Source organism: Cyprinodon tularosa, unplaced genomic scaffold (genome assembly GCF_016077235.1).
Source record: "Cyprinodon tularosa strain WSP-4 unplaced genomic scaffold, ASM1607723v1 ctg966, whole genome shotgun sequence".
In the NCBI taxonomy this organism is placed as follows: Eukaryota; Metazoa; Chordata; class Actinopteri; order Cyprinodontiformes; family Cyprinodontidae; genus Cyprinodon; species Cyprinodon tularosa.
The window spans coordinates 4,776-31,007 of NW_024039747.1; the positions used below are offsets into that span (position 1 = coordinate 4,776).

The following is a 26,232-nucleotide window of genomic DNA, read 5'->3' on the forward strand; positions in this document are numbered from 1 at the left end:
GCAACAAATCCAGTCGTGAAATTTCCTCGCTCCTAAATATTCCACAGTCAACTGTCAGCTGTATTATAAGAAAATGGAAGTGTTTGGGAACGACAGCAACTCAGCCACGAAGTGGTAGGCCACGTAAACTGACGGAGCGGGGTCAGCGGATGCTGACGCGCATAGTGCGAAGAGGTCGCCAACTTTCTGCAGAGTCAATCACTACAGACCTCCAAACTTCATGTGGCCTTCAGATTAGCTCAAGAACAGTGCGCAGAGAGCTTCATGGAATGGGTTTCCATGGTCGAGCAGCTGCATCCAAGCCATACATCACCAAGTGCAATGCAAAGCGTCGGATGCGGTGGTGTAAAGCACGCCGCCACTGGACTCTAGAGCAGTGGAGACGCGTTCTCTGGAGTGACGAATCGCGCTTCTCCATCTGGCAATCTGATGGACGGGTCTGGGTTTGGCAGTTGCCAGGAGAACGGTACTTGTCTGACTGCATTGTGCCAAGTGTAAAGTTTGGTGGAGGGGGGATTATGGTGTGAGGTTGTTTTTCAGGAGCTGGGCTTGGCCCCTTAGTTCCAGTGAAAGGAACTCTGAATGCTTCAGCATACCAAGACATTTTGGACAATTCCATGCTCCCAACTTTGTGGGAACAGTTTGGAGCTGGCCCCTTCCTCTTCCAACATGACTGTGCACCAGTGCACAAAGCAAGGTCCATAAAGACATGGATGACAGAGTCTGGTGTGGATGAACTTGACTGGCCTGCACAGAGTCCTGACCTCAACCCGATAGAACACCTTTGGGATGAATTAGAGCGGAGACTGAGAGCCAGGCCTTCTCGTCCAACATCAGTGTGCGACCTCACAAATGCGCTTCTGGAAGAATGGTCAAAAATTCCCATAAACACACTCCTAAACCTTGTGGACAGCCTTCCCAGAAGAGTTGAAGCTGTTCTAGCTGCAAAGGGTGGACCGACGTCATATTGAACCCTATGGATTAGGAACGGGATGTCACTTAAGCTCATATGTGAGTCAAGGCAGGTGAGCAAATACTTTTGGCAATATAGTGTAGGTCCAGATGATCCATATACGGCACTAAGATTGATTCTAAAGCTCATTATTAGATTTTAGCACCATGAAACATATGAATATTGAAATGATGGCTAAATAAATTATAATCAGCTTTTTCTTTGTCTTTCAGAAAAATTATAATTTAAAACCCAATTTTGAAACTGAAATTTCAGTTTGCCCTAAACAGCAGCTAGCTTTGCACATGCTTCTTTTATTTCTTGTTCTTTTTCCTCTTATATTTAGATATAAGATAAAATAGAAAAAAAGGAAATAGGTGGTTCCAATTAGACAGAGCTACAACTCTGTAGCTTATAGGATTTTGATATTTTGCAAATCCACTTGATCCAATCATTTTTAAAAGTTCTCTTTCAAATCAGGAAAGTTTCAGTGCTAAAAAAGTTCAAGCATTGACACAAAGTCTCTAAGAGGTCTGTCATCTCATCCCTGCATGTTATATCATCGCATGTCAAGCTGACACTTCACAGCAGGCCAAAACAGCCAACCGGCATTCCGCTGCTTGACAAGCTGTCATCGTGTCAGACAATGGTTCATGGCAGGAAAATGAAAATCTTTGATGTGAAAGGATTTGCACAGACGCTTAAAACTCATAAACAACACACTCAATATTAAAAGCTTTAAAAAGCCACTAACACGCTGGCTATATTATTTTCAATACAACAAACAGCCAAATTATTTAAAGCAGCAAATGAGGAATTCTGCCCAACTGAAGAGGTATATTTGTATTACCTTTAACTACAATACTAAGTTCAAGTTTGCCAAATAAAATAAAAAAAATAAAAATAAATGCTAACATGTTTGAAATATTTTTTTGTTATGTTAGGCCTGTTTAATATAACATAGTTTTGTTCATGATGCTGGCTGTAGTGCAGAGATAAAAATCCAAGCACTGCTTCTTATTCTAACAATAAATAAATAAAACCTATTTACATCCACATCCAACATTTTTAGGGTTTCACAGTCTTCTCTTTTAAACATCCCAAAAATGACCCTGACTCACTTCTGTAGTCCTAAGATGTTACTCACAAGTCCTACATTACAAACAACAAAAAAAGGCTTAAGAAGGAAAACTGTTGCTTCAATATTAGAGTGTGATGTGATCAATACCAATGCTTTAAATTGTTGGTGGAGTCTGTTTCCTCCTCAGTGACATTGACCAATGTGTAATGTGAGCAAACGTTTGCAAGGACAGCTAAGTGAATCTGACTCATAGTTCATAAGCCCTTTGAGAGCTCAGTATGAAGACAAAATTACTATATAAATAACCAACCTCTTCAGAATATACAGGTGCTGGTCATAAAATTAGAATATCATGAAAAAGTAGATTGATTTCAGTAATTCCATTTAAAAAGTGAAACTTGTATATTATATTCATACATTACATACAAACTCATATATTTCAGATGTTTATTTTGTTTAATTTTGATGATTACAAATGACAACAAATGAAAATCTCAAATTCATCATATCAGAAAATTAGAATATTACTGAAGTCCAATAAAAACAAAGGATTTATAGAAATGTTGGCCAACTGAAAAGTATGAACATGAAAAGTATGAGCATGTACAGCACTCAGTATTTAGTTGGGCCTCCTTTGGCCTGTATTACTGCAGCAATGCGGCGTGGCATGGAGTCGATCAGTCTGTGGCACTGCTCAGGTGTTATGATAGCCCAGGTTGCTCTAATAGTGGCTTTTAGCTCTTCTGAATTGTTGGGTCTGGTGTATTGCATCTTCTTCTTCACAATACCCCATAGATTTTCTATGGGGTTAAGGTCAGGAGAGTTTGCTGGCCAATTAAGAACAGGGATACCATGGTCCTTCAACCAGGTACTGGTAGCTTTGGCACTGTGTGCAGGTGCCAAGTCCTGTTGGAAAATGAAATCTGCATCTCCAAAAAGTTGGTCAGCTGCAGGAAGCATGAAGTGCTCTAAAACTTCCTGGTATGTGGCTGCGTTGACCCTGGACCTCAGAAAACACAATGGACCAACACCAGCAGATGACATGGCACCCCAAACCATCACTGACTGTGGAAACTTTACACTGGACTTCAAGCAACGTGGATGAAGTGCCTCTCTTCTTTTCCTCCAGACTCTGGGACCTTGATTTCCAAAGGAAATGCAAAATTTACTTTCATCAGAGAACATGACTTTGGACCACTCACCAGCAGTCCAGTCCTGTTTCTCTTTAGCCCAGGCAAGACGCTTCTGACGCTGTCTGTGGTTCAAGAGTGGCTTGACACAAGGAATGCGACAGCAGAAACCCATGTCTTTCATACGTCTGTGTGTGGTGGTTCTTGAAGCACTCACTCCAGCTGCAGTCCACTCTTTGTGAATCTCCCCCACATTTTTGAATGGGTTTTGTTTCACAATCCTCTCCAGGGTGCGGTTATCTCTCTTGCTTGTACACTTTTTTCGACCACATCTTTTCCTTCCCTTCGCCTCTCTATTAATGTGCTTGGACACTGAGCTCTGTGAACAGCCAGCCTCTTCAGCGATGACCTTTTGTGTCTTGCCCTCCTTGTGCAAGGTGTCGATGGTCGTCTTTTGGACAACTGTCAAGTCAGCAGTCTTCCCCATGATTGTGTAGCCTATAGAACTAGACTGAAAGACCATTTAAAGGCTTTTGCAGGTGGTTTGAGTTAATTAGCTGATTAGAGTGTGGCACCAGGGGCCATCAATTTTGAACCTTTTCACAATATTCTAATTTTCTGATATGATGAATTTGAGATTTTCATTTGTTGTCATTTGTAATCATCAAAATTAAACAAAATAAACATCTGAAATATATGAGTTTGTATGTAATGTATGAATATAATATACAAGTTTCACTTTTTAAATGGAATTACTGAAATCAATCTACTTTTTCATGATATTCTAATTTTATGACCAGCACCTGTACGTTTTAAATGTTGACACTGGAAATGAATCTACCAGTTTGCATGGCAGCAACTAAATGGATTTCGCCCATTAGATGTGCTTAAATTATGAAGGCATTTTTAAAACAGTAAGGAAGATTATTTCAGAAATGGTAAAAAAAAAGAAAAAAAAAGAGAAACTATGCAGAGAGAAGCAGTTGGGGGTGATGGAGAAATGTCTTACTCATGTCAGAGTAGATGAGGCCTCATTCTGTCTGACCAACATGGCACACCAAACCCTGAGGAAGGGGTTCAACTTTTCTGGACGCCATGGTCCTAAGACTTAAAACGTTTGTATTCATTGGCAAACAGCTCCACACAGTGAAGGTCATGCCTTAAAGGCAGTAACAGAATCACACATCTGCAAAAAGCAAAGTACAGGAGACCAGCTTTTTCATGTGTCTGACTTAGCTCAGCTTTTTAATCCCATTGCTGTAAGATGTGCGTGTTACCACAGCAAAGCTGCCTACTGCTGGCACCGCTTTTGCAGCTTCATTCAAGTTCTTTCTTGTGGTGTTGTTTCAAGTGTTTTATGATCTTACACTGCATCTATAGTTTGCAAAGAAGTATTTTACAAGAACATATTAGGTCTGATTCAACATATCTAGCAGAGACTTGAATGGAAAAATCTATAAACATCCCAACGGTTACTGTTTTCTCGGCTACTATGGTTCCCTGCAACTGACAATAGTATAAATTTATTCTTAGACGTCCTGTTTATTGCTGGTTTTAAGACTGGGGAAAATGCAGAATAATTAAAAAGAGATATTTTGCAGATGTTCTCCCTCTGCTCCTCTTGTGGGGGCCACTGTCTGTTAGGGGATCTGAATGTTGGCCAACAACAATGAATTTAACTCCGTATCGTATGCAAAACCGAGGGCTGCTAATCTCATCACCTCTCCTCTAGACTCTTGGTGGTGCTGAATGGAAAACAAAAAAAAGGAAGTGCTTGGTCAGTGCAGCACCTCAACATTGCATTGCTGTTTTGCATTTAGAATCATGTTCCTCAGTTTTTAAGCCTTTTTGTTTTTGGAAAACTGCCTCCATCACTATAGATCTGCACGTCATGCAGCTTTTGGCCACAAACACTGCTGAAAATGTTGTTGGGTTTAAAGCCAACTGCAGTAAGATCCTACAAAGACAATATAGAAGTGCATTACCAGTTTTGCATGTGGCCTCCACTTTGTGGGTTTCTGGTAGCCGATACCTTCAGTGCAATATAAATTTTGGGCTGAATGCCAGCAGATGCCATAAACCATGAGTTTGAAATACTCTAACACACAACAGCCATAAAGCATCCACTAAAAAACAAAGGCAGCTGTGTGCTTGCATCTCTTATTTCCAACTCTTGTTTAACAATCACTAAAAGTAGATAACTTAAAAGCTGTGACAATACAGCTATATCCGCACATCTGGAAATAAGGGGGTTACTGTTTATCCATGTCCAACTGAATAAATCCCACTCTGTCCGTGTGAAAGTGAATATGTAATGCTCTCTGAGGTAATTACACCAGAACATTGCAAAAGTCTGACGTAGTGTTAAACGAACACTTGTTTCAGACACCAATGAAGTCTGGAAGGCCCTCAGATGGATGTGATTTATGGGGACAAAGAATCTTAAGAACTTTGACCTCCAAAATCTTTGAACTACCCCCCATTCCTAAACGTTTGAGTGGTTGGCTGGGTGACCAAATAACAGCAGGAAATGGGTGGGAAGACCCAGGGCTCATGGGTAACATTAAAATTTTATAATTTGAGATAAACATTTTTAAAAACTGAATAAAATTTGCTAGCTTACAAATAATGTCACAATATTGCCTTGATATACAAGACTGAACAATTTAATCCAGGTTCTTCCAGATATTCTGTTTAAGTCTGGATGTTATAAATACTGTCATTTATATTTTGGTACTTTCAGAAAAGATAAAAAAAAAAAAATCAAGTAATCAATTATTAAAATATACATTATCATAAGTGTATTGTGTGTAATTATTACATGTTTTCAGCAAAAGCATTAACAGATAAAATATTTTTTCAATGACTTAAGTTTGTATTTCTTGTAGCCAACTATATAAAATGACTTTGTCAATGATAACTGCTTCTTGGAAGGTGTGTCATATTGGGCCTGGACATGTCCAGGTATAGGTATAGAGACAGCTGCTTTTTGAGGATGATTCAGACTTTTATAAAGAGGTACAGCTCTTAAAGTTGTGTATCCAAGTAATAAATAGTGTATGTTAGCGCATCAAGTACATCCACACCGTACATAAACTGATATTTAGCTTTTCCCCCCCTCAATCAAAATCCTGTGTAATGATTTTAACTGATAATCCTTGTATCACTGGAGGAAAAAGTGATAGTTTTAATGGGGCACAGTTGGAAGAAAAGAAAATTTACAACTCACTAAAGCATGTTTATTCCCGTTTTAAACGCTTAGAGGAAAAAATATGCACATAAAACTGTCTGCCCACTTCAAATTCCCTGCCATTAACACCAAAGCCCCTCTTAAACACTAGTCATTATAGAACAGCTTAAATGTTAACATTGTATATTATAACCCAAAAATAGAAATGCCTTAATGTTGGTCATGATGACAGTTTTGTATGATCTTCTATACTGCAAACCTTATAATGAAGTAATTTGCCAAAAAGGGTACCTGGTCCTTCAGAACAGAAGACCCCCAGTGAATTGCGGTGTTGTCAGGAGAGTTTCCTGTTTAAGTAGGTCTGCTTCATTCTGACTCATAATTGAACTCACTGAAGAGGGAAGCTATAGCAATGCACAAAGGTTCCTTCACCCTGTGCCCTCTTCACTTTTTAACCCACAAATTGCCCCCATTCACGGTTCAGAACAGCTTATTTTTTTAAGCTAAAAACCACAGAAGTAAACAAACTAGATCAACACCATCCTTAGGGAACCAAAATTGGAAAATAAAGAAATAAATATCTATTCTGCTACTCCCACTAAATGGTTTTTAAAGCATACTGCTCCACCTAGTGGTAATAAGTCAAGGTTTATTGAGGACAAGACACATATGAACATTTCCATATCAAAGTTTATTGCTGACATGCATGTAGAGATCTGATGAAGTAGAAAAATATGTTTTCTTTATACAAATGTTTTTATCTGTACAATTAATCAATTTTCTGTATTTAGATGCCCATATCCAACCAAGCAGCTCACAACACAATGTAACTCCATGTTTCACATCCTGTACTTAATTTATAGTTGGATCAAGTCACAAATATGTACTGGCAACTTTAACCAACACAATATCTGTACTACTCACTCAGCTGGGGGGTCAAAAATTATCTGACTAAATGTTTTCTAGACTCACCTTGCATGTTTTTTTTTTTAATTGTACTCAAATACCTTTATACAAAGTATGTCAGAGTGAACATTGAGCAGGGTACAATCTAAGACTTATAGGAAAGTTACTAATAGTTAATCTGTTTTTTTCATTCTTATTTTTCCTCATGGTGGATCGCATCAGGTAATTCCCAAAGATCGCCACTAAATGTTAACATTCAGTGGTGGTTTTTCTTAAAAAAAAAAAAAAAAAAAAACTTCTTCTGATGAACAACCTTGACTACTACAATACTGCTATGTACCCACATAATTCACATTTAGATGGGAAGAAAACCAGCGGCTCTCTAAATATTTCATTGGAGCCTCCAGATGTGATGTTAGACGGCCAACAAGACCCAAAGAACGTGTCAATCATCATGTGCTGAAACAGGTGTTGGTAAGTCACTGGGTGGAGCATTATTACATTAAGTATGACCGTCACAGTCATTGTGGTACATTATTTACATACTGACCAACGAGTGCAGCCTTGTGTGGGGATTTAGGGGTAATGGCAAAAAAAAACAAAAAAAACCTACACTTCAAAAACCCTTCCCGTAAATTAAGATGTGAAAATCCATTTATTATTATCATTTCTTTAAAAAATAGAACTATGCAAAAGTCAGTCTTAATATTAGTGTAGCTTAAGGTGACCACAAGAAAACAACTGAGTAATCCTTAGAGGAAAGGAAATGCTACTCTTTCACAAATGTATCTGATGAGGAAAAAGATTTGGATTGCAAAAGTGGAACCACTGTTTAAAGCAGAGAGCAAACAACTGTGGGGCATTGTTTCAAAGAGTTTCTGACTGTCTACAATCAATGTCTGTTATACAAGCACCAGTGGTTTGGGGGGGGGGGGTCTACACAAGTGAATAAATAAATCAACATGAAACTGTAAGAAAGTGGTAGAACAGTTAAAGATGTGTGGAAAAACAAAATCCAGAAGCTATGTTCATGCAGTTCGAGTATAAATAGGGAAAGTATAGAAAGCCATAAAGCAGGTACAAATATGCAAAAGCAAGATGCACAGTACAAATGGCTAACAGTCACTAGTTAGTAGCATTTCCATGGTTTCAAAAATAGTTCTGTAAAAAGAAAACCAGAAGAATGCATCAAGCAAATCCAGAAACTGCACTTATAAACCTGTGAGCTTGTATTTTCATTTAACTACAGAATATTACAGTAATATTTATCTGGGGGGGCTCAGAGGAACCCACATTAAACGAGCATGTACAAGATGAGTTTGGAAGAGAGAGAACAGATACAGCGCCTTACAGAGGTATTCAGCTATTTTCTTCTGAATGGAATATAGATCAACATAAAGCGCATAATTATAAAGGAAGGAAAATGATGGATGGCTTTTAAAATATCCAAGAAGTGTGCCATTTATTTTACGCTCCTTGCACTCAGATTCCACTAACTTTCAATGACACACTTGGCCTTTAGAAGTCGTCTGTGTGCAGTTTAATCCCAATGCATATGTTTACTGAATCTTTAAAGGGTTTATGAAAACATGGTTGTGGTAGCATTATTCAGTGGGACGTTCCTGAGCAGAACAGATGAGCTCATCAAAATTGACCAGTTTCTGTGAAGGAGACTTTAAAATGGAGTGAAAGTTGACCCTAAAGAAGGGTCATGACCCTAAACATACATATAGAAATACAGTGAATTGTGATCACTGGTGAGTGAGATTTGTCCAGAAAAAGTTCAGAACTCAATCCAATTAATAATCTGTGGCAAGACTTAGAATTTATGTAAACTGAGCTGGAGCTACTTTCAAAGAAGAGTTGACTAGGTTCAAGTTAGTAGAGATGAACCAAAAGAGATCTGCCTTAATAATATAACAAAATAAATAATTTTCCTTTTATAATTATGACCCGTTTAATGTTGCTCTATTTAATAAAATCCAACTAAATGCATGAACGTTTTTGTTAGTGGTGTGAAAACTAAATGTCATTAATACATCTGAAAGGCAATGTATATGGTCTTTTCCCATTTTAAGCTTTCACTCCATTCCCCCAAAAAAAACATTCAGTCAAGCCCCACTGCAGCAGAGCCTGCTCTGTTTCACAGTGTCTGCTACAGAGGCAGGCCAGATAACACGACACAATGATAACTAGTGGATAGCTTAAAGGGTCAGAGAGTTCCAGCTTCTCTCATACACACTTGTTTGTCTGGCTCCAACCCACATACACACAGCATGCACACTTCAGGATACTGCAGATTCATCAGAAGAAATGAGATTGACATTCACACAGAAAACAAACAGTTGTCCCATGGTTGGGTTGGATAAGAAGACATGGGGAAGCCACCTGGAAGTCATACAATTCTAAATGAGTCTGAAAGTACCAGTTTCCTTGGCTGAGAAGAAATTTAAGACAGGATTTTTGGCAATGGAAACATAACAGTGCCTGATAATCGCCATGGCGGCACTGAGGAAGAGTAACCATCATCGTTAGGACTTGGCCTCATTCAGTTCTTGGAATTTGGACTCCCAGGTACCTCACTATAGCTGCCGAGGTGCTAAAGAGATTTCCACAGGGATGAGCAAGAAGCAGGAGACAACGCAGAGCGCTAATTTCAAAGTAAGCTTTGATAATCAAATCTTTCTTCAATCTTTCTACTACTGAGATAAAATGCTACTTATTTAGATAAATAATACAAAGCTTATTCAGATTTTTAGAAACCGTTTGAAAGCAGTTTCATTGCAACCAAAAACATTAATGCTTTTATGCCACTGGTGGGTCGAGACTCGGGCGTTACAATCCCTGGTCTCAGAACTGTGAGCCTAGATTAGAAACAGACGGATAGAGACAAAGAGGTAGATTGATTTGAAGTCAGAGTTGTGGAAAGAACAAGACAGGAAAAACAAAGACTGAGAAAGAGATAAGGAAGGTGGAATGGAGGTATACATGAATGACATCTGTGATCAAGAGATCCAACTTGAGGCAATACCAAACCACTGTGAAGAGGGGGGGAGGGGGGTTGCTACATGATTCTGGACCTGTATTGCTCAGGGAAGCCAGAATGGATGGAGAGGTTTTAGAGGTGGGGGGGGGGGGGGGGAGGAACGAGGGGTTGATGGTTGCTTCCAAACTGCAGGCAGAACCTCATCAGAACCATGACAGACCATGCTGATGGGTTTGTTGCACAGTGACTGTGGGTAAAGAAGCTTTTTGGGGGGGGGGGGGTTATCCAGGGTTTTCAATGTTTGAAGGGAATCCAGACTGGAAAAGTCAAGCTCATAGGTGGGAATCTTTTCCGGTACCTGGCTTTGTGTCTGCTTCGCTTAGCTTACTGAAACCCAGATGTGCATCGGTCTGCCTGTCAGTACAGACAGATCCTTCCTGTGTGCCAGTTCAGTTCTGGGTATTTTCTCCCAAGTCCTCTCTGGTCTCCCTGGGTGTGTTTAGTTACCAGGGAGGCTAGAGAGGCTGCTGTGGGGGGTTGAGGGTTATTTCCGGAGGAAACGTTGAGCGAGGGCAGTAGCATCAAATGGACTGACAGGTTGGGCGTCGTGACCCAGACGCCTGACAGGTGGGATGTTGCCAAACTGACGCTTGGTGAGAAAGCTCTTGGCTTCATGAATAGTGTTCTTCTCTTCAGCCAGCAGCAGCTGCTGGCGCATGTAGTTCTCAAATTCGTACTGTGAAGACTCTTCGATTGCCTTGGCCTAGGTTCAAAAACAAAATCTGCTCAATATGCTGCATTTATGACAGTAATTAAGACATAACAAACGGCTTAACAATAAAAACTACAACCGATAAGTTTAGTATTTTTATTCTAGAAACATCCCACTACAACTACTTTGATTTGTCACATACCGAAAACCTCAAACCTAAGCTATTTTGTTTCGTTGGATTTTAAACCGGGGTATTAGAGTAAAGCGGGGTGTATATTGTTTTTTCAGGATTTTTTTTGTGAAGAATTACTTTCCTCTTTATTTGCATAAAAAAAAATCTATCACATAAAATATCAAAAAAGAAGTATTAACAAAAGTACGGAAAAAACAAAACTGGTGTAAATACTTTTGCAAGGCAATTTACTAATATTCATCTAAGCTTGTTGGCAAAAGTTAAATAACCTTTTATTTTTACATCTTACCTCCTGCAGATGTTCTTGGTTATTGACCTGATCATCAATATCTGGAACTACCTGTAAGGGGCCACTCATTGATGAAACTGACTGCCTGTGACAAGGTGAACCAGAAAAAGAAGGTTAATGAATTAACAGAATTGAGAATATCCTATTATTTGTGCAAAGGTTACATTCACACACAAAGACCTGACATGATACCCATCATGAGTTAGTTTTTGTTTAGCAGACTACCAGCAGGTGGCGCATTTACCATGAAGCAATAATGGCACTGAGTGACTCCAGCACTTCTCCTGCAGCCAGCCTCTGCTGAGGGTCCAGCACGAGCAGCTTTCGAATGAGGCACACCGTGTTCTCAGACACACGACCGTCTCTGAGGAGGTAGGATGAGCACAAATGAGGCAGTTATTTTTTTAAAAAATGTGACACATCAATAATTTGCTGACAAAAAAATGAGGAAAATGCTATTTAATGTAAATAAATTCCAAAATTTGTAACAACTCAGCATCATCATGCAAAAAATACACAAAAAAAACGGCAGAAATAATTTAAAATTCAATCTTAATGGGATCTGTTTTGATAGAGGGTTATACAAAGGACTGTTGACTTCATTGTGTGGAAATAAAGGGATGCAGAGAGAATTATCGAAGCTCTGCTTCAGATTAAAACTCACTCTGGAATAGAATACTCTGCAGCCTTGATTTTGCGGAAGAGTTCTTGAGGTATGCTGTCATAAAAAGGGAACTGGCCATAAAGCATGGTGAACAAGACAACGCCGAGCGCCCATATGTCGCTGGGTTTACCACGATATGGTCGACCTGGAAGCACAAAGGAGAGGGGCTACTCAGTTTTTGTTTTTTTTACAATAAAGAACAGACTCATGTACACAAATCCTCCATAAAAACACACACACATAGGGCTGACATTAATGTAGTGCAATAATGGATCACTTCCTGTTTTAAGTGTCACCAAAACATTCAGTAAGTTCAAGTCACAGGTTTTAATGATTAACAAAACTGGTAAACATGAACTAAATGACTCAGCATTTATGGCTCTTCTTTGAAATGTGCCACTTTGAAAACAGAAGAGCTTCTTGTTAAAGCAAACAGATAATCCAACAGCCGCGTTTGCAGAATGAACAAACTGGAGCTGTTGAGGCTGTAGCATCATAGGCTGTGCATTACCATAGGCGGTGTTGTTCCAGCCAGAGAGGCGGCAGCAACAGCAGTCGGCAATTATATGCAAGCTTGTGTCACACATACAGAGGCGGGGGATGGGAGTAGATGGGAGTAGTTTTCCCTCTCATGAGTCATCAGCAGATGAGTCACTGGAGCTGTTTAATTGTGTGCCTGTCACGTTATGCTGATATGGACGCTACGGTTTTAGCTGCAGTTTTCAACTGCTAGACGGGGCGCAAGATGTGGGATTTGAACCGTTCTAGGTCCAGGACCACGTCTAGGATGCTGTTTAGTAAACAAATGCTCAACATGATGAAGCTAGTTTTCTATGGAAGAGATTGGCCACATGCTGATATTTCTTATGAGAATTGGGAAGCAACGCTTCCTTGACGCTTTTCTGTGCATCCCCAAAGCTTACGTGGGAAAATGAAGCATCACCATGAAAACAAGAACAAAACAAAAACAAATTCTCCCTATCGCAGTTCACAGATTGCAACACGACTTCCTTGTAGTTGCTTAATAATCAGAAAATCAAACAGATTTTTTTTATATTATGCAATTCTAAAATACACAAAAAACTTGGATTGTTTCTAGGAACAAATCAGTTACATGTAACTTCCATATTAACTGGAAAATTGTAAATAACAATTAAGAATTATGTTTTTTCTAATTAAGCAACACAATAAAATTCATATAACACTGCTAACAACCTGAACTCCTTCCTTAGATCAAGTTCAGTCTCTATGAAATCACAGTTTCTTATGATTAACAGCTTTATTTGACAAATGATAGGAAACACAAATAAGAAATTTAGGGTTTTGAGCTTCTTTACTGAATTCCAGTTCAGAAATCTTAGGTCAAGTATATAACAGAGGGAAAATGATCAAGTTGTGGTGTGTTAACAAAATAGTCCATCGGTGATTAGCTCTTTATTTTAGCATAATTCAGTTTTTCCATCTTTGGATAATAGAACCAAATTAAGTCTAAAAAACTTTTGCCATGCTCTATCGCTTAAACACATTTTGCCAGACTTAAGCGTTACCAGAAAATGATCACATGTTAATCTTAAACATTTCCTGCCTTTCAAGACTTTGGGAACCTTAGAAGATGTAAACCGTGAACAAAAATCTCCGACATCTGGATAACCTGAGCAACACCGGTTTAGAATTAGGCAAACCCAATATATAGATGTCATTTTGTAACCAAGAAGGGTTTAGCTGGAAGTCTCAACAAAGGCTTCTTTGAAGAATAATTTACATGAGACATATTTCACTTACCACTTAATACATCAGGGCTAATATAAGCTGGGCTGCCTCTCTGGTCTTTTAGCAGATCATCCTCACTCACCAGGTGCTTCCCTAGGCAGAAGTTAGTGATGGTGATGCGATGTGTCCTGGTAAACAGAAAAAAAAAAAAAGTTTAGCCAATTTTTCCCCAAGATAGCTGAAGCCCAGAACATTTCGAGCTGCAGGACTTATCTAAAGATGATGAAGTTAGTCTGAGCTGTTAGCGTCAAAAAACATCATGTGGTTTTGTGGTCTAGAGAAAGAGGGGCTCAAATTTCTCTGGCTATGTGGAACACATTAAAAACTTCATTTTAAACATCACATCTAGACATAGTGAAGACAGCTTGCCACAGTTTAAACTGAGTACCAGAACAGACAGAGTGACACGAAGAGGCTGGAAAAGTATTCCCTTGTCCAGTAGGTCTTATAACTGTACCATTTGGATGGATGGGTTTGAATTTGGTGCAAAACAACATCTTTCATCTTTTAACAAAGTTTTGGGCCATCGGCAGTAGTATTATGGTATGGGGGTTCTAGTACCAATGAAACTTTCAAACACGAGAATGTACCAGAGGGTTATTTCTGACCAAGCCCACAGCTTTCTTACCTTACTCCTTGGGCAATGTTATTCAGTCAATTAACACATTTCTATTGTGTTTTTTATGCAAAGGATGCTAATTAAACAAAGGGAAAGGACCTTTAATTAACTTTTTAATGTAGAAAGAACCGTGAGAAGTTTCCGTAATTTCATAAGGGTGGATTAGTTTTTATTCATAGGTTTTAATAGTGTGCGTTAAGTAAATTAATGAGTCACAGTATATAAAGTCAATGTCCACCTTCATTCATGTTAATAAAGGATCCAAGCAATACAGTGCCTTAAATCAGATGAGACTAAGCGCTTTTAGTAATTTTGTGACTGGAGAGATGTGTCACATGAAAACAGATCAAAGTTAATTCGGTTTGTCTATGATAGAGTGAAACCTGACTATCCTGAAGCTCAGGCCTTTTTTGCAGAGGAGGAGGGGGGACAAAGTTGCACTTTGACAAATATATGAGTCAACCTGTGGCTTATGATAATTGCCGCAATGACTAAGCTTGCACAGTGATGTGTTGGAAACAGATTTTATATAAAGCAGAAGAAGATTCAAAATGTGTACACAAACATGCAACATGATCTGCACCCAGAATGGCTCCCATGTCGAAGTGGCACTCACGAAAACGCTCTGAATTGTCAAACACAAACAAACAAAAGCTGCCACAGTCTACAGCCTGGATACTCTCCACATTATGCTTTTTACCCACATCCGCTTTCTAAAAAGCCTGAGGTCAACAGCTTCCCCTTTTCGCTCTCTCACTTTCACACCCTGCTCCATCGCACATATCGCTGCCCCTATTAAAGGGTCTGTAGCTGATTCCTGATTAACACTTACATTTTAACCAAACACTGTGGTCTCAATCTATTTATGGATTAACTCTACATACTGTCCACCTTCTTGTAATATTCACTCATTTCAGATTTTGTTTTCATTAAAAGCTTGAATCATATGCTGGCCTTGTGAATTACCCAAGGAGAGTTCGATAATTAAAGCCCCATCCTTTATGGACGAGTCTCTCCTTTTGTCTGGGATAATAGCGACCCAGGCTTCTATTCTTGCACCGGAGATTGGATAAATGAGATTGCATGTTCGCCTTATGAGGCAAGGGTCCCCGAGGACAGTGGATAGACCATGCAGTCTCCGCTTCCTGGTCACATGACTCCAGTCAGGAAACCAGAGACCTAAACAGCCCAGATGACTTCTCCTTTCCGCCCCACAATAAAAATACATGTAAAGAGAAGCGAGGTTAATCGCAGGGCAGCTTCTACTGCAAACATCAGTTCCCAGAACTGACAAGGACATTGTTTGAAGGATTTTAATAACATTCAGGCTTTAGAGGAGTGAATCCAAAAGATAAGATGCCATCAGAAATAATGATATTACCACCCTATTCTATGTATGAATCATTGCACTGTAAATTATAAATGTATTAAAAAGATATATAAATTATTGCACCATAGTAAAAAAGAAATCGTGAGGAAATACATCCCATATATAAAAGGAAATTAAACTCAGAAATAGTCAATCAGTGGAAGTGCATATTGATTTATCACATCCTGCTTTCATAACAGCTGGCTCTGGACGAAGAAGCCACATAATTTCTTGCACAAACTGCTGATGTTTTTGATGCATTTGGTGTATTTCCCAGAACAATAAATGACAAGGGAGTGGGGTCTGATAAAGTTTATCTCCGGATGGTCAAAGTTTTCCCACATTCACTGTCTATTCACACACACTATTGTCAGGAAAGTATAACACATGGTGATATCCCCTAAAAAAGGACAGAGAAAATAGGCCTTTGTGCTACAGAGAAAAAGATTATAAGAATATTAGAGTTGAGACAGTATTTGTGTATGTGTGAATTGTACTGTGGTGTGAGTCAGCTCTGAGCTATTGAGCTTTGGCATTTCTCCTTTGTTTCCAACTGCGACGGAGTGTTCCTCACATTTACTCTGCTCCCCACCACCTTCAAAACACTATTTCAACACCATCAACACCAGTTCCCGTACTACTGCTTCTGCAGGTAGAGGACTGAGGGACTTTTGAATGACTTTAAACTGGTTTCCCTTTTCTCCTACACTGTTTACATTCTAATCACTGCTGCACTTTATAAAGGGTAATGTTAATTTCACTGTTTTAACTTGCTAATTCACCGATGAAAAGCTATATGCATCGAAACTTTGCTTTGTATAAACTCTGTGTATACAAGATGACAATACTGTTTGTCTAGGTGTATTAATGAAGCAAAATAAAAAGTTAAATAAACAAAGTTGCTTTTCAATGTAACCCACAGTGAATATATCTGCACCAAAGATTAAAGATAAGTGTAAAAATTATGTTTGAAAAAAGTAATGAAGTAATACAAAGAAATGAAACCCAACCATCAATTATTAACTCCAGACTAAAAGCTTATGGTAAAACAATTTAACGGCTGAAAGGCTATCAGTTGGTATTAGTGGGAAAAGATCAAAAATCAGATGGTCACAAACTAAATAATCTAGCTGGTCTAATCCGTGTCACCTACAGGTGACACTAACTGGTCACAATTTTCCCATGTCGGTAATAGAAATTAACGTTATTCTGTCGTTTTGCCTGTGTACGATGGTGGCTTGTTTTTCCTTCCCCTTTAAGATACTGCAACATGTGGGGAATCACGTGACTCCACTGATCCACTCAGAAGTGTAAACAAAGAGAATGGAGGATGAGCCCAGTGAAGAAGCATCTAACACAGCAGTAAACAAAAATACTGTCAGTTAATTCTTTGGAGCAGAGTGACAGCAGAGATGAAGCTGAGCGCACAGAGAAGTAGTCGAGAGCGCGTTGCCAGAGTTGAAGGCACTGGTTTTGAGTGAAGATGTGCGAGTTTAAACGATATACATTGTTTTCACTGCACACTCAGTTCGGTTGTACCAAAATTACGCTATTGATGTTGAGCAAAAGAACAGAAAATGCAACGTTTGACTAAAAAACAGTCCATGTGCAAAAGGCTCCATTACCTTTCCGCAAAAACGTTTACAAGAGGTAATATTGCTCACCTGTTTAATGAGACATGTTGAATGTTTAAACCTGAACGGGTATAAGACTTTAATACTTAATTAAAAGTATCATGTAATGTGATTTATTCAATAAATTAATGATAAATAAAACCAGTTGCATTTCCTGCACATGCCTTTATTTCTGATAGAGGAGTCGGAGCATTTATTGTGCATTTGTTGTTAGGTAAACTACCCAATTTATCGTGACATTGATTTGAGGTCATATCACCAAACCCTAGTACCATGTTTTACTGATAACACTCTATAGTACAGATGATGTCACTGAATGGAGAGAGGCTGAAATTATTTTGCTTTTTCAATTAACAGCAATGTGTTCAAATTAAGTCAAACAAGAAAGAGAGTAAACCCTTCCAATGATATTTCTGTGGTTCATTCAGAGGAGAACCACACTTCAGCAGAAAGGCTGAATGCAGTAGGTTGCTCAGATTTATACTTTAGTTGAAATCTCAGATTATTCCCTTCAGCAGTGATTATTCTATAATTCTAGTCCCACTAATGAATATATTGTTAAACACTGTCCAATGTCAAATTGATATTTCGGTTTATCTTTACATATTTCAGTAAGATTCTGTCTAACACAGGCATGAAGTTGAATCAGCTCATCATATTAATGAATGGCACAAAGTAGTATTCTAGCAGCCTGAATGCGAAGCAAATGACACCGACACAACAGAAATGCTCAGTGGCGTGGTGTGTAGGCAACAGTGTAGGCTGATGATACATTCCACAAAGAGGTATAAATCAACATAAAGTGAGCGTAGGAACACAGCGACTGTTCATCAGGTTTAGTCATTCAGTCATACCAAAGCAACTGCCTGAAGAGTTTTAATAAAAATTCTAAGATTATCCAAATTTTATTTTTAATGATATTAAGAGCACATGCTAAAAAATAAAATAGAGAAAAGGACTATTTTTTCTTCTCACAGTAAGGAAGAGCAGTTCTAACCATCTGAATACAACCCTTTCATATCCCCTACGCATGAGCTGGTTGGAGAGTTTACAGATGAGTAGCTTTCTATCCTGCAAGTCTCATCTGAGCTGCAGCACTCTGACCGGAGCTGCAGTCCACAGGGCCTCTGCGCATTACTAAATTGCTCATACACCCCCAAACCCAAACACTTTCCCACTGAGATCAAAGCAGACACATATTTTTTGTTATGTTTAGCACCAGAATCCATTTTTAAATCTCTGACCATAGGGAGTGAATCATTTATTATTACTCAACACACTGACACAGCCCCCAGATCTGAGTATAAGAGAGCAAGCCTGTAGGTTCCTGAGTGTAATCTTACTCTTAGTCAAAGAATGTGGCCTCTGTCTGGGTTTAAAGCTTAATGCTCACTGGATCCGGGCTGCTGGGGCCACTCAGCCATCATGCACATTACTGCCAAGCTAAAACACCAGACATGGCATAATAGACAGCATTATGTGCCATGAACTGACTGACAATGTTGGAAGAGTGACTGAACATCGACTTACCGTTTGTTAAGCACCATGTTTCCCAGCTTGAGGTCTCTGTGCACAATGTTTTTCTGCAGGCAGGAAAGTGGGAAGGAAAAAAAAGAAAAGAAGTATGGTCACATTGTGTTCAGTGAATCACTGCCATAACAGAAATCAGTTTCTGGGAGTGGCACGCGAGCCATGGAAGTGAGTAATCAGAAGTATGTGCAATTAACAAACAACAACAAAGAGCAGAGTTGTATGAAAGCTCTCTCCATTGATGGAAGAAAAAAAAGAAAGTGAGCAGAGTTTGCTGCACATTCTTTCTTTGCAAAAAGGTAATAAGACAAACCTTATGGAGGGCCTCCACCACGCGCACAACATCGTAGAAAATGACGATGGCTTCACGCTCGCTCAGTCGCTTCTCCTTTATGACATAATGCTGGAGGTTTATCAGATCTGCTGTCTTGTCACTGAAATCGTGGGCACACAGGCAGTCCAACACCAGGCAGATCCGCTTCTTCATCTTACGGATTTTGTTGGCCTCCATGTCCTCCACTATTTCGTAGGCACGATCCTGCAAACAAAAATAAGCATGGGAACAGTTGTGTCAAAAGTACAGACATTTGTTAATTAAGTAGAGGTATAGATACTGCAGTTTAAAAACACTCTGGTAAAAGTTGAAGTATCAACTTGACCTCTTTACTCAAGTAAAAGTGAAAAAGTATGTGCTCCAAAAACTACTTAAAGTATAAAAGTATAAAGTAACCTTTAAAAAACAGCCAGATGCCACTATAAGAATTAAAAGCTCTATTTTTCGACTAGTTCAAACAATACCTGAGATAGGGCCAAGGACGAGGGAGGTCCTGTGGTCTCCGTCTCCATCTCCCGATACGCTCTCGCCTGTGTCTGACTTTTCAGACATTTAACATCTTTTTCTGAATCCAACAATGTAGCATGGCATAGACAATTCGCCTTTACAGTTTAATGAACACCTGCTTGCTTCTGATGATTTCCTTTAGCTAACTAATGACTGTTTGCGTTATATGACTCATCCAATCACACTGGTTTTCACTAGATGTTGATGGGGCCAATTATCTGCATTGGATGGCGCACATGATGTAAAATAAACATTTATAAACATAAAACAGAAGCCAAGAGTAAGGAGTAATGTTTGTTTTAAAAATGTAAGAAATAGAAAGTACAGATACTTGTGTGAAAATGTAACAAGTAGAAGTCAGAAGTAGGATGAAAAATAAGTAATGGCTTAAAGTATAGATGCCTAAAAAGTGTACTTGACACCTCTGTGTGGGAATGAAGCCTTGAGAAGGTGTTTACTTCTTTATCTGACAGAACAGTTGGAATTTGAGATCCATTTCTGTCGGCATTGAATCAATTTCACCAGGAGGAAATTTAAAAGAACCAAATCAGATGATGAAAGGAGCCAAATTACTCACTCAATAGGATGCTTAATATTTAATTTGCTCTAAATACCATTAACACCTGCTGCACAGGGACTCCTCTCACATAATAATGTGACAGCAACTTTGCAAATAATTCAAACAATTAATAATTAATAATAAACTTTGGGAGGAAGGTTAGAAAAAGATACTTTAAACCCTGTTCTTGTATTTCCTTTAATTACGGTTCATATGATCATCTCATATCATCATGTAGCAGGTTGAAACGTTACAAAAACTGGATATTAAAAGGAATCAGCCACAAAGTTCTGATAAGCGAGTCTCAAGACAGACCATCATTTAGCAGCTGACCGCAGCCACTATGAATGTCTACATCTGCACAGTCAGTGGAGCTGGATGTGGTGGAAAAGATAGGAAAGGTCATTTCTATTCTTAAAACACAAGCGTATGTAGACTCACTCACTTGTTTCCTATTGATTCTGTATCAGGTTGGCAGTTTTTTTTAGATGCAGTCAGCATCTCTGAAAGACCGAAGCATGAAAGGGTTCACAGACAGTCGAGATGAACTATAATAATCTAATCAATATTGCAGCTTGAAGTGAATCAGCCTGCAAGGCTTAATGCTGCTATTCTAAGAGCACTAAAAAAGTGAAACAGGATGTGAATGGAAGACCAAGAGCTGATGGAGAAAAGTTAAAGGAGAAGGCAGATGGAACAGAGGGTGAAGAAGCAGGAAAGAGAACTGATTTAGATAAAGATTTTAATAGTATTTCTACTATTTAACTGCGACAACCCTGATAAAGAAATTACAGGCAGCTGCTTTGATGGATGACAAACTTGCTGCTGCTAATTCTGAACAGATAGCAGCAAATTGTTACTTTGGTTTTGTTAAAAATATTCTTAAAGGGAAATTTGGTGTCACAGGATTTGCCATTGAGACAAAGCTATATAAAAAACAATGTTTCATTCATAAAAAAAAAAAAAGAACTGCTATAAAGGGATGTTTATCAAGTAAAAAGATATGTAGATCTGAAATTACCTGGAAGAGGCCATGATGGTGGACCACCCCATCCTGGTTGTGCAGCAGAGAAAGGAGAGAGTATTCTGTATGCAACAGCATCTTTCCCTGCCTCTCCTCCTGAGTCTCCCCAGCAGAGTCTACTCGCTCCTCCAGCGTCAAGATCTGACAAAAGAGCAAACAGTAAGCAAGATCTAAATGCATCTAAACATGAAATCACAGTCCAGAGACTGGAGAGGTTAAACACTGACATTTCCTGTGCAATGTTTGCTTTAGAGGCCCCTTGATTGCTTAAGATCTACTGGATAATCCCAGTAAACAACATGCCTGGCTCACGTTTGCTTGTTTTTGCCAGACTTGCACTGAGGGCAATAAAATGTTCACTATGAAAAGGTCAGAAGTTGAGATGGATACAGAGAAGGCTTAAAACGGTTATGTTGAACATATTTTTTAAGCTACAATGATAGATCATTAAAAAAACAATAGTGGATTTAAGAGACTTACTTTGAGCTGATAGAAGTCATCCGTGCCATCTTTTCTGGCCAAACACTGAACTATGCTCTGTACTGGTGAGTTGCCCAGGCGAGGTCCTGCAAGGACGGGAAAAGGAACAGCTGCATGACCAAAAGGCAGGCTGAAATGCTACTGTGTTTGCTCTCACCAAAACTCATTAAAGGTGGTGTGTACATTTATCCATTCACACCCAAAGTGCAATGTTTTTTTAAGCTAGTTATTTGGGAAACAGTGAGGGAGCAGTAGTGGAGAATAAAAAAACTATTTTAGAGTATAGAAATGGATTATATAATCCCCAAGGAAGAAAAAGAAAAAAATGCCCAGGCATAGTCTCCAGTTTCCCTGGCCAATGTCAAGAGGTTCAGCAAAATTCTTCAAATTCTTGTCTCAGGCGTGTGTAAGTCCACAACATAGTCCCATAACTCTATGGTTGGTGTAATTCTCCTGAGGTTATGCATAGTAGCAATATGCACAGCATGTATACATCAACCTCTACAGTTTCCTTGAACAGGATTCGATAATATATTTTAAACAGCAGTAAGCTCCATACCAAGGATAAAGGGGCCGGCTCTCTTGGCATTACTGCCAGATATCCCAGGACACTGGAGCTTGCTGGCCCTGCCTGACGTCTCTCCAGCCCCCCTCTCTGACGAGCGCCGTTTGGACATACTGGAGCTCTGCAGGGAACAAATCTGATTAGTTCATGGGATAAAGATAGACAAGTAAAAGGGAAAGCACACAGATGTGACAAAGAGTACGACAACCAATAAACTATTCTGAGGGTAAAAAGGAATTAATTAACTAAAAAATTGGAATAAACAGAGCTCTAAAACCATTAAATGAGAAAACAGTATGAAACCAAGTTAAAAGAGCTGAAGTTCAGGTCAGCTCCACCCAGCCCATTTACACTTCTCTCCCCCCACATTTACACACCTCAGTGTGAATGTGACTGCATTACAGCTCAATTTAGAATAACGGCCGCTAGCGTCAAGACCAGCACCTCAGATCCAATCTCCACACTAGGCACTGTGGTGATGACACAATCTGCAAAATGGAAGGCACTTGCATGCAAACGAAAAGCTTTAAAACAAGATTTTATTTTCATTCGACTCACTAATCCTGAGCTTCCCCCCCTGCAGCGGTTGAAACGGGTTAAGGAAAATCCCCATGCTCTTTAATCTGCATGCTTTATCACTGAATCTGTGCAAAGAGCTTATCTCGCCTTTAAATGTGAATGCGAGTTTTAACACGACCAAAAAGTTAAAATACAGAGCTGTTGCTCAATGACACAGAGGCTAGATGCATGCAGAACGAGTGACAGTGACACATTGCTTTTTTTATGAAGTGCTTTTACAGACACTGTGGATCTCATTCACCTCCCAGAAATCAGAGAGCGAGAGGTATGCTGTGTTTACTGATAGCCAGGGCCAGTGTGATGAAATGCCATCTGCTTCCCGTAATGGGGAAGTAGAGCCCTGAAAAGAGAGGAATGATTCATCCTGCTGCCGTACCAAGTTTTCATTGAACAGAAATGCTTCAATGTTTAAATAATACTCTTTATTTCCCATCAAAAGTCTGCACCATGCATTCCGAGTGGTAACAGTAGGTGACAAGTATCAGGCGAAGATGATGGAAGGATGAGAAAACTAAAAGTGAGCTTTCTAAAATGGAAAAAAATCTTTCATAATCCACCACATGACAAAATTTAAGCCTTATGGGGGGGGTTGAAAACATGAAACAACATTTTGACACTGTGTTGTCCAACCGTGGAATCCCAGAGTTCCGTTTTTTTAAGCCAATTCAGAAATGTCTCTGGTACAGAGACAATTGTGCACTGCTGGCAATTTGGAGCACGGAGGAGGTAGGACAGCTGGCAGTTCAGCAAGGGCTTGTATGAATTCTCACTTCCATGAGGCTTTTTGTGATCCCAGACAGCAGACAGTGTCATCATCACGTCTCTCTCCCATCTGTCTCCGTTTCTGCTAGTCATCACCCACCGAGTCTGATGAGTTGAGGTTTTCTGTCGCCGTTTGTGGCGCAAGTCAGAGTGACACCGAGTCACACTGGGAACGGTAGGATAACATCTTACATCCGAGGAGACAAAGCCATGTCAGGTGGATCAGGTGATCATAAACTTGGTGGACAAGCATTTAAAAGAGAGATTAATTATATTGAGAATGAAATCAAAACGCTTACCCCTGTTCAACCATTATAAAATAGAAAATAATGATATTTGTCCATGTTTATTAAATGCACTATAACAAAGCATAACAGCTTTCCATTAGAGGCAATATTGTGAGATGTTTGTTTTGACACAAATTGGAATAATGGTGAAATTATTTATGTTTGATTCAATGTTTTTTTTTATTTTAATTAAATAAATTAAAAAGGTAGGACACATATGATCTAATACATTAACAAGGAATGGAACAAATCTTTCATCTACTGTTAGGAGTCAAAAGAGCTACCTCTGCACACGTCTGTTCATTTTATGGTATAGCTCTTGTACATGCATGTCACTCAACAAACCGGATTTAAAACATCAAACTATAGGCCATTGGCATATAATGCAAAGAACAGATGCTCCTCAATGTTCAGGCAAGAACCTGCTGCAGAGTTGTGGAGCCAAACCCAGAAATCTTAAAAAAGCACAAAAAAAAGCAAAAGGTCAATGTAACAAACTCCAGCCTGCTGACCTGAATGACAGTGTGATGACAGCATACACAGCTATCCTTTTCCAGCACTGCTCCAACTCTCAGCACACAGCCAGTGGTCTGGCAAACAGGACTGGCTGTGACTGTACCAGAGGGAGGACGAGAACAGATACAGCCTCTGAATCATATCACAGGAGAGGAGGAAAGACACGCTGCCAGTGCCCACAAGAAATGTGGGCTTTAAATAGTATGCGAACAAAACAACCAAGTAGGTGTCTCACGACTCACCTACAGATACTCAATGGCTTATGTCTGGGCAATGCATGAACACGCTGCAAAATCAAACATCCTTTATATGCACAATACATAGCAGAATGTGCTATAAACCAAATACACTGTTCACAAAAACATAAAGAAAAGAAAAGAAGCCCTTGAAGCTTAGGAAGCACATGGACTGTCAGCTATAACCCTAGTAATCACTGCAATAACAATGTCCTTTCCCATGCAAAGGTCACACCATAAAAATCACTTGACAAAAACGAATGGAAATGCAAATAATAATAATAATAACAATAAAGAAAAGAAATACAAAAACTGCTTCAAAGCACTGGTGCCATTTTGGGTCCATAAGGTGTGGACACTGTGTCCTGGCAGCGTGCTGTGTAAACTAAAGCGCTGACGTTAAAGCATCGCAAGTTGGACACAGGAAGATTACAACTTGATTAGCGAAGTCTTGGCGACACATTTAAGGCCGATTTAAGATCACAAACATACGCTGTTATCTTTGAGTAGAATATGACTGAAACTATCCTTTAGTGCATTTACGAACTCGTGTGAAGCCAACTTAGTTTCTCGGCTGAATGGGTTAGAACAGCTCGGGGCTCGTGAGCCACACAAAGGGGCAGACAGCACAACAATGAGTGGGGTGCAGAGCCAACAATCGTTATTAGCATGAGTTCCTTTGATTCAATTTGCACCATGGAGGTTTAAATATGGCTGTTGAACGAGCTACATTACAGCTAACGCGGAGCTTAAATCTACCGAGCAGCTGCGAGGCCATTTAAACAAAGTACACTCAACATTGCAGCTGGCTCACGGCGAGAGAAGCTAAATAGCAACCGAGTCGCAGCCTCGCTTACCTCAAAGCCAAAACCGCCGGCTAAGAACTGCGTTGCCCCCTTAAAATATCGACATTTCTCAGGCGAAAGCTGTGGTGGGAGTACGGAGCTTCTCTCACAGGCGGCAGAAGCTTCGGAGATTTTAGTTTCGCGTTGTTTACCCTCTATTACTGAAATGAGCAATTAAGGAAAAGCCTCCGCTTCTCGCTGATCGCATCTTTCCACAGAGACAGCGCCACCTGACAACGGAAATGACGCACAAGGACATTTGATTGACAGTCGCGTACAGCCAATGACAGTAGCTGTTTCTGTGTGAATGACCGTGCCCGATGACGAAATCCTCTGCATAAAAAAAAAAAAAAAAAAAAAAAAAGTTGCTAAATGAAACCATGACATCATGGGACTTCTCAATAAACCCAGACTTATTTCAGACAGTTTTTTTTAAATTAAACCTAATATATATATATATATATATATATATATATATATATATATATATATATATATACATATACAATTTAT

The 26,232-nt window shown here is 39.3% G+C and overlaps 1 protein-coding gene across 2 annotated transcripts; it reads right to left on the bottom strand.

The window, feature by feature from the left end:
* Nucleotides 1–7,539: 7,539 nt before the first annotated feature.
* stk40 (serine/threonine kinase 40) lies at nt 7,540–25,963 on the bottom strand. Of its 2 annotated transcripts, XM_038275561.1 has the most exons (12): nt 25,732–25,963; nt 24,635–24,735; nt 22,489–22,615; nt 21,930–22,015; nt 21,447–21,590; nt 19,339–19,563; nt 19,026–19,078; nt 13,886–14,001; nt 12,104–12,248; nt 11,684–11,803; nt 11,440–11,524; nt 7,540–11,008 (listed from the first exon to the last, which is right to left on the bottom strand). In XM_038275561.1, exons 3-12 carry the CDS (start codon nt 22,604–22,606, stop codon nt 10,790–10,792), a joined length of 1,311 nt encoding a protein of 436 aa, XP_038131489.1. In that variant the 5' UTR covers nt 22,607–22,615; nt 24,635–24,735; nt 25,732–25,963; the 3' UTR covers nt 7,540–10,789. The 2 variants fall into 2 exon arrangements, with proteins under 2 accessions (XP_038131489.1, XP_038131488.1); XM_038275560.1 differs by lacking the exon at nt 24,635–24,735.
* Nucleotides 25,964–26,232: the final 269 nt, after the last annotated feature.